General features: G+C 45.3%; 1 protein-coding gene across 3 annotated transcripts in view; it reads right to left on the reverse strand.

Moving 5' to 3' along the window:
* Positions 1–13,340, reverse strand: part of LOC110519673 (neuronal acetylcholine receptor subunit alpha-7-like) — a 68,351-nt gene that overhangs the window by 6,591 nt on the left and 48,420 nt on the right. Inside the window, exon 1 of one of the 3 annotated variants that reach the window (XM_036939690.1) lies at positions 2,631–3,338. The exons of 1 other annotated variant lie outside the window; for it this stretch is intronic. In XM_036939690.1, coding sequence (XP_036795585.1) covers positions 2,631–2,682 — 52 coding nt within the window. In that variant the 5' untranslated portion in view covers positions 2,683–3,338. Of the gene's footprint in view, positions 1–2,130; positions 2,184–2,630; positions 3,339–13,340 lie in introns of those variants that run through there. One more of the 3 variants, XM_036939691.1, reaches the window with a different exon arrangement.

Consider the following 13,340-nt stretch of genomic DNA (forward strand, 5'->3'; position numbering starts at 1 on the left):
GAGGGAGAAAGTATCCAGACAGGCCAGTTAATTGTTAAGTGACTCGATCAGTAACAACAGTCCTTCAAATAGAGACACATTAAACACTAACACACTCCACACAGACAGGAGGACAGACAGGAAAACAGACAGACGGACAGGAGGACAGGAGGACAGACAGACAGACAGACAGACAGACAGACAGACAGACAAATGGACGGACGGACGGACGGACGGACAGACAGACAGAAAGACAGACAGACAGGAGGACAGACAGACGGACAGGAGGACCAGGAACCTCACTTCTAGCAGCTCCATCGTGGACTGACTTCACTCACTCCTGTTTCACAACTGTATCAGACTTAATGTATCTGTGCAGTTGATTCAATTCTGTAGCAATGTCTAACAAGGTTATTGTAGGCCCACATACAGTACAGTATACAGTGCATTCGGGAAGTATTCAGACCCCTTGACTTTTTCCATATTTTGTTATGTTACAGCCTTATTCTAAAATGTATTACATTATTTTTCCCCCTCATCAATCTATACACAACTTTCAATAATGACAAAGCAAAAACAGGCAATTTTGGGGGGAAATTACACATTTACATAAGCTTTCAGACCCTTTACTCAGCACTTAGTTGGAGCACTTTTGGCAGCGATTACAGCCTCTATTCTTCTTGGGTATGATGGTACAAGTTTGGCACACCTCAATTTGGGGAGTTTCTGCAGAGCCTCTCAAGCGCTGTCAGGTTGGATGGGGAGTGTTGCAACAGAGATATTTTCAGGTCTCTCCAGAGATGTTCGATCGGGTTCAAGTCCGGGCTCTGGCTGGGCCACTCAAGGACATTCAGAGACTTGTCCTGTAGCCACTCCTGCATTGTCTTGGCTCTGTGCTGCAATCTGAGGTCCTGAGCACGCTGGAGTAGGTTTTCATCAAGGATATCTCTGTACTTTGCTCTGTTCATCTTTCCCTCCATTCTGACTAGTCTCTCAGTCCCTGCCGCTGAAAAACATCCCCACAGCATGATGCTGCCACCACCATTCTTCACCGTAGGGATGGTGCCAGGTTTCCTTCAGACATGACGCTTGGCATTCAGGCCAAACAATTCAAACTTGGTTTCATCAGACCAGAGAATCTTGTTTCTCATGGTCTGAGAGTCCTTTAGGTGCCTTTTGGCAAACTCCAAGTGGGCTGTCATGTACCTTTTACTGAGGAGTGGCTTCAGTCTGGCCACTCTACTGTAAAGGAATGATTGGTGGAGTACTGCAGAGATGATTGTCATTCTGGAAAGTTCTCCCATCTCCACATAGGGACTTTGGAGCTTTGTCAGATTGACCATCGGATTCTTGGTCACCTCCCTGACTAAGGCCCTTCTCCCCCAAATGCTCAGTTTGGCCAAGTGGGCCAAGTGGCCAACTCTAGGAAGAGTCTTGGTGATTCCAAACTTCTTCCATTTAAGAGGCCACTGTGCTCTTGGGGACCTTCAATGCTGCAGAAATGTTTTGGTACCCTTCCCCAGATCTGTGCCTCAACACAATCCTGTCTCAGAGCTCTATGGACAATAACTTTGACCTCATGGCTTGGTTTTTGCTCTGACATGCACTGTCAACTGTGGGACCTTATATAGACAGGTGTGTGCCTTTACAAATCAGGTCCAACTAATTGAATTTACCACAGGTGGACTCCAATCAAGTTGTTGAAACATCTCAAGGATGGAAACAGGATCAATGGAAACAGGATGCACCTGAGCTCACCTGAGTCTCATAGCAAAGGGTCTGAATACTTATGGAAATGTTTTATACATCTGAAAAACTGTTTTTGCTTTGTCATTATGGGGTATTGTGTGCAGATTGTTGAGGATTTTTATTTATTTAATCCATTTGTAACGTAACAAAATGTGGAAATAGCCAAGGGGTCTGAATACTTTCTGAAGGCACTGTGTGCCTTAACTTCTCAAAAATATTGACTATTAGCTTTTGATGTGCTCCCCATCATGAGCTTTACATGGGGCATGGAGATGCCCATATCAATATACAGTTAGCCATCTAAGATACTGCTGCTGGTGCAGAGAGGAACACATCAACCAACAATGGATTAAAACAGACAGGAGGGTTGGATTTTACAACTGTGATGAACAACATCCTAACCTGTAAGCTCTGTGATCATTCCTCTCCCTTGTCTCTCTTTATTCCTGCTCCTCTTCTCTACTCCCTCTCTGTTCATTTCCCTCTCCTCTCTTCTCTCTCTGCTATACAGCTGGAACTGTACGGTTGAGTTATCTCATATATCAATGGCCGTGCACCCAGACATACAAACTGTGGGTCCCTGTCTATAGAAAGTTGTGTAAATTCACTGTCACTGCAGTGACACTATGCATACAGTGATCTCTCTCTCACACACACAAACACGAAGCAAACACACACACACACACACACACACACACACACACACACACACACACACACACACACACACACACACACACACACACACACACACACACACACACACACACACACACACACACACACACACACACACTGTACATTCACGGACAGACACATACCTGCAGACACAGACACACAAACACACACAAACAAAACATACACACACATACAGAGAGAGAGAGGGAATGAAAGTCACTCACCGTGGAGCAGAGCTGAGAGTCCAAACAGACAGATAGCCACAGACTGCCTCATGATGCACCACTGAACATAGAGAGCAGAGAAAGAGATGGGGAACAACAGAGATGGAGAGAGGCAAGGTAGCGTGGAATACAGAGGGAGGGAGGACAAGTCAGGAGCAAGTCGGGCAGCAACAGACGGAGGGAGGGGATGAGGAGGAGGGGGGAGAGGGGGGAGAGGGGGGAGAGAGAGAGAAACAAGGAGAGTGGGGCAGGGAGTGAGGTTAGGGTGGTAGAGAGGAAGAGAAGCTGGCAGCAACAGAGGGAGAGAGGGGAAGAGGCAGCAGAGTGGTAGCCCAGCAGTGGCAGAAACAGAGGGAGAGGGGAAGAGAGGGGAAGAGAGGGGAAGAGAGGGGAAGAGGCAGCAGAGTGGTAGCCAGGCAGTGGCAGAAACAGAGGGAGAGGGGAAGAGAGGGGAAGAGAGGGGAAGAGGCAGCAGAGTGGTAGCCAGGCAGTGGCAGAAACAGAGGGAGAGGGGAAGAGAGGGGAAAAGAGGGGAAGAGAGGGGAAGAGAGGGGAAGAGGCAGCAGAGTGGTAGCCAGGCAGTGGCAGAAACAGAGGGAGAGGGGAAGAGAGTGAGGAAAGGAATGAGCAGTTCTGATCAAAATGGAGAGAGGTTGAGACTGAGAGGCAGGATCACCCCAATACCCAATACCCTCCCAATACACTACTCATCTCTCTCCACCCCCACCCAACCCCTAACCTCGCTCTCTGCTCAGAAAGACTCTCTCACTGCCTTTCCCCCTTTATCCCCCTCCCCTATATCCCCCTATATCCCCCTCCCCTATATCCCCCTATATCCCCCTCCCCTATTTCTCCTCTTCAGTCTCCAGTGAGAGGGGATTAATGAAGTGTGGAGGCTAGGATGAGTGGGGAGAGGGGGATTCAAATGTGACACATGGAACATAGTTAGTGAAGGACGTTAAGAGAAAGAGAGAGGGATAGAAACTGATGCAGCAGTAATGAACACTGCTCTGGTGAAGGTTGGCAGAGCCACACATTACAATTTCTAATTACAGTAAGGAAGTGACACTTTGAACGTTAGCAGTATACTGTACCATAGCTTCTACTTTAGAATATCATTATACACCCCAACACACCTGCTAGAGACTCAGTTTGTTCATATATAACTCTACCAGTATCACAAAACACATGCATATAACCCCCAGTAGGCATGTTTGGGTTTGTTTGAAAATGGCCATTTGTTTCTATACTTGACTGAAAGACTTATGATAATATGATGCACTGACTGTAGCCTACTGGACATTACAGTGTTGTATTTCAGTTTGATCCGCTGTGACTGAGCAGGACAGAGCAGGACAGAGCAGGACAGAGCAGGACAGAGCAGGACAGAGCAGGACAGAGGACACAATGGAGTGGTGCTGACACCTACTGGGGGTTGTAATAAGTGCAATTTGCAGGAAACAGTTGAAACATGGATCCAGTCTGATCCATTGATTGGTGGATAGTATAGCAGCCTATAGCTCTATGGGTTGGTGAGCGTCCAGGCACTGCAGTAGGCTGTGCTGCTGTAACGTGATGTGCTGATCTGCTCCCACTGCCTCTGTTTATGTTTGTTTTGAATAGTTAGTTAAATAGTTCACTAGTGTTCATTACAAGATGAAGGTGTTATTTACCCCTGAAAGGGGGGAAATAATAGAAATGGTTCAACACACACGGCTAAGAAGGATGGTCCCCGGCAGTCCTCCAGAGGTGCTGGTGGTCGGCCTCGGCCATCTGTCCCAGGCCCAATTGGGAAAATGGGAGAGGCAGGTGGAGTCTCCCTGGGTACTGAGCACAGTCCTGGAGGGATACAAACTCCAGCTCCGACGCCGACCGTCGTCCTACAGGGACATCTGTGTCACCTCGTTGGCAGATGGGGTGAGGAAGCAGGTGCTCCGTTTGGAGATAGAGCCGCTAGAACGGTTAAGTGGGTTCCACTCCACATATTCAACAAATAAAGGAGCTCAAGCTGAAGATGCTATCGCCATATTTTTAAGAAATTGAGCTTGCATAACTATTCACCCCCCCCCCCCCCAAAGTCAATACTTTGTAGAGCCACCTTTTGCAGCAATTACAGCCGCAAGTCTCTTGGGGTATGTGTCTATAAGCTTGGCACATCTAGCCACTGGGATCTTTGCCCGTTCTTCAAGGCAAAACTGCTCCAGCTCCTTCAAGTTGGATGGGTTCTGCTGGTGTACAGCAATCTTTAAGTCATGGCTAACAGCCTGCTGCCTGGCCTGCAAACTATCTCATTGTAGAGCTAGATGAGTTAGAGCTCTGTCCATGTTGGTAGATAAGATGAGAGCACCCCTCCAGCTAGGATGGATTCCATCACTCCTCAGCAAGCCAGGCTTGGCCCTGTTTGGGGGTGAGTCCCGGAAAGATGGCCAATTATCTACAAATTCTATCTTTTGGGAGGGGCAGAAAACAGTTTTCAACCATCGATTGAGTTGTGAGACTCTGCTGTAGAGTAAGTATGGGGTGGCAGGTAGCCTAGTGTTTAGAGCATTGGGCCAGTAACCAAAAGGTTGTTAAATCAAATCCCTGAGCTGACAAGGTATAAATCTGTCGTTCTGCCCCTGAACAAGGCAGTTAACCCACTGTTCCTAGGCTGTCATTGTTAATAAGAATTTGTTCTTAACTGACTTGTCTAGTTAAATAAAAATATATTAAGGTCCGTCTATTTCGCCAAATATCAAGTCGGACGCCATCTATCACTAGACCAGAAATAGTCAGACGTTTTCATTTTTTCCCTGCTTTCTCATTACTCAGACATAAGCATAGCGGACAGCATCAAGGGGCTGATGTTTACTTTCTACACAAGTTGTTTTTTTCCAGTTTCGTCCGACGAACAGACTGTACTGGTAAAATAAAAAGGGATACATGTTTTTTGTGCTATTTAAGCTAAATGGAATTCTAAGCATCACTCCAGTTAAAACAGGCTCTGCGGACGTTCCATTCCGTTCCATTTGCTATGGGCTCTCACTAGTGTTCCAGCGTAGCCAACGTTCTATTACTGTTGTTCAGCCTTGGGTGAGTTTTGACTCGTTCTATTGTCCAGCCTACTAACAATTGCGTCTGAAGCTGGGCTTGCAGCATAGCAATCCTCACCCTAAGTTCTCCTGTATATTATGAGTGCAGCGACTGCAATTAGAAGGCATCATGTTAATGTTACTACTTAGCTTCGGCTGGTGGAGGTCCAGTAGAACCATGTCTAGATAAAGCATCGTGTTAATGTTACTACTTAGCTTCGGCTGGTGGAGGTCCAGTAGAACCATGTCTATAAAGCATCGTGTTAATGTTACTACTTAGCTTCGACTGGTGGAGGTCCAGTAGAACCATGTCTAGATAAAGCATCGTGTTAATGTTACTACTTAGCTTCGGCTGGTGGAGGTCCAGTAGAATTATGTCTAGATAAAGCATCGTGTTAATGTTACTACTTAGCTTCGGCTGGTGGAGGTCCAGTAGAACCATGTCTAGATAAAGCATCATGTTAATGTTACTACTTAGCTTCGGCTGGTGGAGGTCCAGTAGAACCATGTCTAGATAAAGCATCGTGTTAATGTTACTACTTAGCTTCGGCTGGTGGAGGTCCAGTAGAACCATGTCTAGATAAAGCATCATGTTAATGTTACTACTTAGCTTCGGCTGGTGGAGGTCCAGTAGAACCATGTCTAGATAAAGCATCGTGTTAATGTTACTACTTAGCTTCGGCTGGTGGAGGTCCAGTAGAACCATGTCTAGATAAAGCATCATGTTAATGTTACTACTTAGCTTCGGCTGGTGGAGGTCCAGTAGAACCATGTCTAGATAAAGCATCGTGTTAATGTTACTACTTAGCTTCAGCTGGTGGAGGTCCAGTAGAACCATGTCTAGATAAAGCATTGTGTTAATGTTACTACTTAGCTTCGGCTGGTGGAGGTCCAGTAGAACCATGTCTAGATAAAGCATCGTGTTAATGTTACTACTTAGCTTCGGCTGGTGGAGGTCCAGTAGAACCATGTCTAGATAAAGCATCATGTTAATGTTACTACTTAGCTTCGGCTGGTGGAGGTCCAGTAGAACCATGTCTAGATAAAGCATCATGTTAATGTTACTACTTAGCTTCGGCTGGTGGAGGTCCAGTAGAACCATGTCTAGATAAAGCATCATGTTAATGTTACTACTTAGCTTCGGCTGGTGGAGGTCCAGTAGAACCATGTCTAGATAAAGCATCATGTTAATGTTACTACTTAGCTTCGGCTGGTGGAGGTCCAGTAGAATTATGTCTAGATAAAGCATCATGTTAATGTTACTACTTAGCTTCGGCTGGTGGAGGTCCAGTAGAACCATGTCTAGATAAAGCATCATGTTAATGTTACTACTTAGCTTCGGCTGGTGGAGGTCCAGTAGAACCATGTCTAGATAAAGCATCATGTTAATGTTACTACTTAGCTTCGGCTGGTGGAGGTCCAGTAGAACCATGTCTAGATAAAGCATCATGTTAATGTTACTACTTAGCTTCGGCTGGTGGAGGTCCAGTAGAACCATGTCTAGATAAAGCATCATGTTAATGTTACTACTTAGCTTCGGCTGGTGGAGGTCCAGTAGAACCATGTCTAGATAAAGCATCATGTTAATGTTACTACTTAGCTTCGGCTGGTGGAGGTCCAGTAGAACCATGTCTAAATAAAGCATCGTGTTAATGTTACTACTTAGCTTCGGCTGGTGGAGGTCCAGTAGAACCATGTCTAGATAAAGCATCGTGTTAATGTTACTACTTAGCTTCGGCTGGTGGAGGTCCAGTAGAACCATGTCTAGATAAAGCATCGTGTTAATGTTACTACTTAGCTTCGGCTGGTGGAGGTCCAGTAGAACCATGTCTAGATAAAGCATCATGTTAATGTTACTACTTAGCTTCGGCTGGTGGAGGTCCAGTAGAACCATGTCTAGATAAAGCATCATGTTAATGTTACTACTTAGCTTCGGCTGGTGGAGGTCCAGTAGAACCATGTCTAGATAAAGCATCGTGTTAATGTTACTACTTAGCTTCGGCTGGTGGAGGTCCAGTAGAATTATGTCTAGATAAAGCATCATGTTAATGTTACTACTTAGCTTCGGCTGGTGGAGGTCCAGTAGAATTATGTCTAGATAAAGCATCATGTTAATGTTACTACTTAGCTTCGGCTGGTGGAGGTCCAGTAGAACCATGTCTAGATAAAGCATCATGTTAATGTTACTACTTAGCTTCGGCTGGTGGAGGTCCAGTAGAACCATGTCTAGATAAAGCATCGTGTTAATGTTACTACTTAGCTTCGGCTGGTGGAGGTCCAGTAGAATTATGTCTAGATAAAGCATCATGTTAATGTTACTACTTAGCTTCGGCTGGTGGAGGTCCAGTAGAACCATGTCTAGATAAAGCATCATGTTAATGTTACTACTTAGCTTCGGCTGGTGGAGGTCCAGTAGAACCATGTCTAGATAAAGCATCGTGTTAATGTTACTACTTAGCTTCGGCTGGTGGAGGTCCAGTAGAACCATGTCTAGATAAAGCATCGTGTTAATGTTACTACTTAGCTTCGGCTGGTGGAGGTCCAGTAGAACCATGTCTAGATAAAGCATCGTGTTAATGTTACTACTTAGCTTCGGCTGGTGGAGGTCCAGTAGAACCATGTCTAGATAAAGCATCGTGTTAATGTTACTACTTAGCTTCGGCTGGTGGAGGTCCAGTAGAACCATGTCTAGATAAAGCATCGTGTTAATGTTACTACTTAGCTTCGGCTGGTGGAGGTCCAGTAGAACCATGTCTAGATAAAGCATCGTGTTAATGTTACTACTTAGCTTCGGCTGGTGGAGGTCCAGTAGAACCATGTCTAGATAAAGCATCGTGTTAATGTTACTACTTAGCTTCGGCTGGTGGAGGTCCAGTAGAACCATGTCTAGATAAAGCATCGTGTTAATGTTACTACTTAGCTTCGGCTGGTGGAGGTCCAGTAGAACCATGTCTAGATAAAGCATCGTGTTAATGTTACTACTTAGCTTCGGCTGGTGGAGGTCCAGTAGAATTATGTCTAGATAAAGCATCATGTTAATGTTACTACTTAGCTTCGGCTGGTGGAGGTCCAGTAGAATTATGTCTAGATAAAGCATCATGTTAATGTTACTACTTAGCTTCGGCTGGTGGAGGTCCAGTAGAACCATGTCTAGATAAAGCATCATGTTAATGTTACTACTTAGCTTCGGCTGGTGGAGGTCCAGTAGAACCATGTCTAGATAAAGCATCATGTTAATGTTACTACTTAGCTTCGGCTGGTGGAGGTCCAGTAGAACCATGTCTAGATAAAGCATCATGTTAATGTTACTACTTAGCTTCGGCTGGTGGAGGTCCAGTAGAACCATGTCTAGATAAAGCATCATGTTAATGTTACTACTTAGCTTCGGCTGGTGGAGGTCCAGTAGAACCATGTCTAGATAAAGCATCGTGTTAATGTTACTACTTAGCTTCGGCTGGTGGAGGTCCAGTAGAACCATGTCTAGATAAAGCATCGTGTTAATGTTACTACTTAGCTTCGGCTGGTGGAGGTCCAGTAGAACCATGTCTAGATAAAGCATCGTGTTAATGTTACTACTTAGCTTCGGCTGGTGGAGGTCCAGTAGAACCATGTCTAGATAAAGCATCGTGTTAATGTTACTACTTAGCTTCGGCTGGTGGAGGTCCAGTAGAACCATGTCTAGATAAAGCATCATGTTAATGTTACTACTTAGCTTCGGCTGGTGGAGGTCCAGTAGAACCATGTCTAGATAAAGCATCGTGTTAATGTTACTACTTAGCTTCGGCTGGTGGAGGTCCAGTAGAACCATGTCTAGATAAAGCATCGTGTTAATGTTACTACTTAGCTTTGGCTGGTGGAGGTCCAGTAGAATTATGTCTAGATAAAGCATCATGTTAATGTTACTACTTAGCTTCGGCTGGTGGAGGTCCAGTAGAACCATGTCTAGATAAAGCATCATGTTAATGTTACTACTTAGCTTCGGCTGGTGGAGGTCCAGTAGAATTATGTCTAGATAAAGCATCATGTTAATGTTACTACTTAGCTTCGGCTGGTGGAGGTCCAGTAGAACCATGTCTAGATAAAGCATCGTGTTAATGTTACTACTTAGCTTCGGCTGGTGGAGGTCCAGTAGAACCATGTCTAGATAAAGCATCGTGTTAATGTTACTACTTAGCTTCGGCTGGTGGAGGTCCAGTAGAATTATGTCTAGATAAAGCATCATGTTAATGTTACTACTTAGCTTCGGCTGGTGGAGGTCCAGTAGAACCATGTCTAGATAAAGCATCGTGTTAATGTTACTACTTAGCTTCGGCTGGTGGAGGTCCAGTAGAACCATGTCTAGATAAAGCATCGTGTTAATGTTACTACTTAGCTTCGGCTGGTGGAGGTCCAGTAGAACCATGTCTAGATAAAGCATCGTGTTAATGTTACTACTTAGCTTCGGCTGGTGGAGGTCCAGTAGAACCATGTCTAGATAAAGCATCGTGTTAATGTTACTACTTAGCTTCGGCTGGTGGAGGTCCAGTAGAACCATGTCTAGATAAAGCATCGTGTTAATGTTACTACTTAGCTTCGGCTGGTGGAGGTCCAGTAGAACCATGTCTAGATAAAGCATTGTGTTAATGTTACTACTTAGCTTCGGCTGGTGGAGGTCCAGTAGAACCATGTCTAGATAAAGCATAGTGTTAATGTTACTACTTAGCTTCGGCTGGTGGAGGTCCAGTAGAACCATGTCTAGATAAAGCATCATGTTAATGTTACTACTTAGCTTCGGCTGGTGGAGGTCCAGTAGAACCATGTCTAGATAAAGCATCATGTTAATGTTACTACTTAGCTTCGGCTGATGGAGGTCCAGTAGAACCATGTCTAGATAAAGCGTCTGGAGTGAAAAAGTTGAATGAAAAAAGTCAAGCGAGGGAAAAAAATATATCTATAAAACAGTAATTAAAAAGTAAGAACTGGGAAGTTGTCATGTAGCAAAGTAACGTTAGCAACAAACCGCACAGCAGCAATGGCCCAATGGAGGGGGACTGGAATCTACACCCTCAGGTGGTGTTACAGCTGTGGGAAAGGTTCGGGAAAGCGCAGGTGCACCTGTTTGCATCTCAGGAGAACACTGATTGTCCCAGCTGGTTCTCGATATCGAACCCTACAGGCCCTCTGGGTTTGGATGCCCTTGCTCACGATTGGTCGGCAACGACACTTTATGCATTCCCACCATTTCCGCTGATCACAGCTACACTAGACAGGGTCAGTTTGAAGGGCCACTGGCTGCTCCTGATAGTCACATACTGGCCTAGACGACCATGGTCCAGCCTCCTGTTGTCCCTCCTCTGTGGGACCCAATGGCAACTGCCGCTGAGACCCGACCTGCTTTCTCAGGCTCGGGGATCCGGACCCACGCCGCCTCCAGTATTGGGCTTGGCCCCTGAGAGGCGTAAATGGGCAAGTCTAGGCATTCAGGACAATGTGGTGAGCACAGTGCAGAACACCAGAGCCTCCTCCACCAATGCGTCATATAACATGCGGTGGGGCATATTCTTTTCTTGGTGTGAGGGTCATAATGTTGCCCCCGAGTCATGTGATGTACAAACGGTTTTACACTTTTTACAATCACTGCTTGATGCGGGCTAAACTGCATTTACAGTGAGGGGGGAAAGTATTTTATCCCCTACGTTTCCCCACTGACAACGAAATGATCAGTCTATAATTTTAATGGTGGGTTTATTTGAACAGTGAGAGACAGAATAACAACAAAAAAATCCAGAAAAACTCATGTCAAAAATGTTATAAATTGATTTGCATTTTAATGAGAGAAATAAGTATTTGACCCCTGTGCAAAACATGACTTAGTACTTGGTGGCAAAGCCCTTGTTGGCAATCAGGGGTCAGATGTTTCTTGTAGTTGGCCACCAGGTTTGCACACATCTCAGGAGGGATTTTGTCCCACTCCTCTTTGCAGATCTTCTCCAAGTCATAAATGTTTTGAGGCTGACGTTTGGCAACTCAAACCTTCAGCTCCCTCCACAGATTTTCTATGGGATTAAGGTCTGGAGACTGGCTAGGCCACTCCAGGACCTTAATGTGCTTCTTCTTGAGCCACTCCTTTGTTGCTTTGGCCGTGTGTTTTGGGTCATTGTCATGCTGGAATACCCAACCACGACCCATTTTCAATGCCCTGGCTGAGGGAAGGAGGTTCTCACCCAAGATTTGACGGTACATATCGTCCCTTTGATGCGGTGAAGTTGTCCTGTCCCCTTAGCAGAAAAACACCCCCAAAGCATAATGTTTCCACCTCCATGTTTGACAGTGGGGATGTTGTTCTTGGGGTCATAGGCAGCATTCCTCCTCCTCCAAACATGGCCAGTTGAGTTGATGCCAAAGAGCTCAATTTTGGTCTCATCTGACCACAACACTTTCACCCAGTTGTCCTCTGAATCATTCAGATGTTCATTGGTAAACTTCAGATGGGCATGTATATGTGCTTTCTTGAGCAGGTGGACCTTACGGGCGCTGCAGGACATCAGTCCTTCACAGCGTAGTGTGTTACCAATTGTTTTCTTGGTGACTATGGTCCCAGCTGCCTTGAGATCATTGACAACATCCTCCCGTGTAGTTCTGGGCTGATTCCTCACTGTTCTCATGATCATTGCAACTCCATGAGGTGAAATCTTGCATGGAGCCCCAGGCTGGGGGAGATTGACAGTTCTTTTGTGTTTCTTCCATTTGCGAATAATCGTACCAACTGTTGTCATCTTCTCACCAAGCTGCTTGGCGATGGTTTTGTAGCCCATTCCAGCCTTGTGTAGGTCTACAATCGTGTCCCTGACATCCTTGGAGAGCTCTTTGGTCTTGGCCATGGTGGAGAGTTTGGAATCTGATTGATTGATTGCTTCTGTGGACAGGTGTCTTTTATACAGGGAACAACTGTACCTCTCTGAGGTCATTAAAGATCCCATGGCACTTATCGTAAGAGTAGGGGTGTTAACCCCGGTGTCCTGGCTAAATTCCCAATCTGGCCCTCAAACCATCACGGTCACCTAATAATCCCCAGTTTACAATTGGCTCATTCATCCCCCTCTCCCCTGTAACTATTCCCCAGGTCGTTGCTGTAAATGAGAACGTGTTTTCAGTCAATTTACCTGGTATAATAACAGATAAATAAATAAAAACAAGCTGAAATTAGGAGCACTTCCTTTAAGAGTGTGCTCCTAATCTCAGCTCGTTACCTGTATAAAAGACACCTGGGAGACAGAAATCTTTCTGATTGAGAGGGGGTCAAATACTTATTTCCCTAATTAAAATGCAAATTTATAACGTTTTTGACATGTGTTTTTCTGGATTTTTTTGTTGTTATTCTGTGTCTCACTGTTCAAATAAACCTACCATTGCAATTATAGACTGATCATTTCTTTGTCAGTGGGCAAACATACAAAATCAGCAGGGGATCAAATACTTTTTTTCCCTCACTGTACTTTGAGAATGTATTTGGCAACAATACAAGGTCCTGTCTTCTAGCCGAAGGTCCTGTCTGTGGAGCGGCCCTTACATTTGTCCGCATACACACCTCCCATGGCTGTGAGTGGGCTGGGATTTTCCCCAAGTGTGCTGTGCCCGGTGAGGGCACTAGACACTTACG

The sequence above is a fragment of the Oncorhynchus mykiss genome, chromosome 2 (genome assembly GCF_013265735.2).
Source record: "Oncorhynchus mykiss isolate Arlee chromosome 2, USDA_OmykA_1.1, whole genome shotgun sequence".
NCBI lineage: Eukaryota > Metazoa > Chordata > Actinopteri > Salmoniformes > Salmonidae > Oncorhynchus > Oncorhynchus mykiss.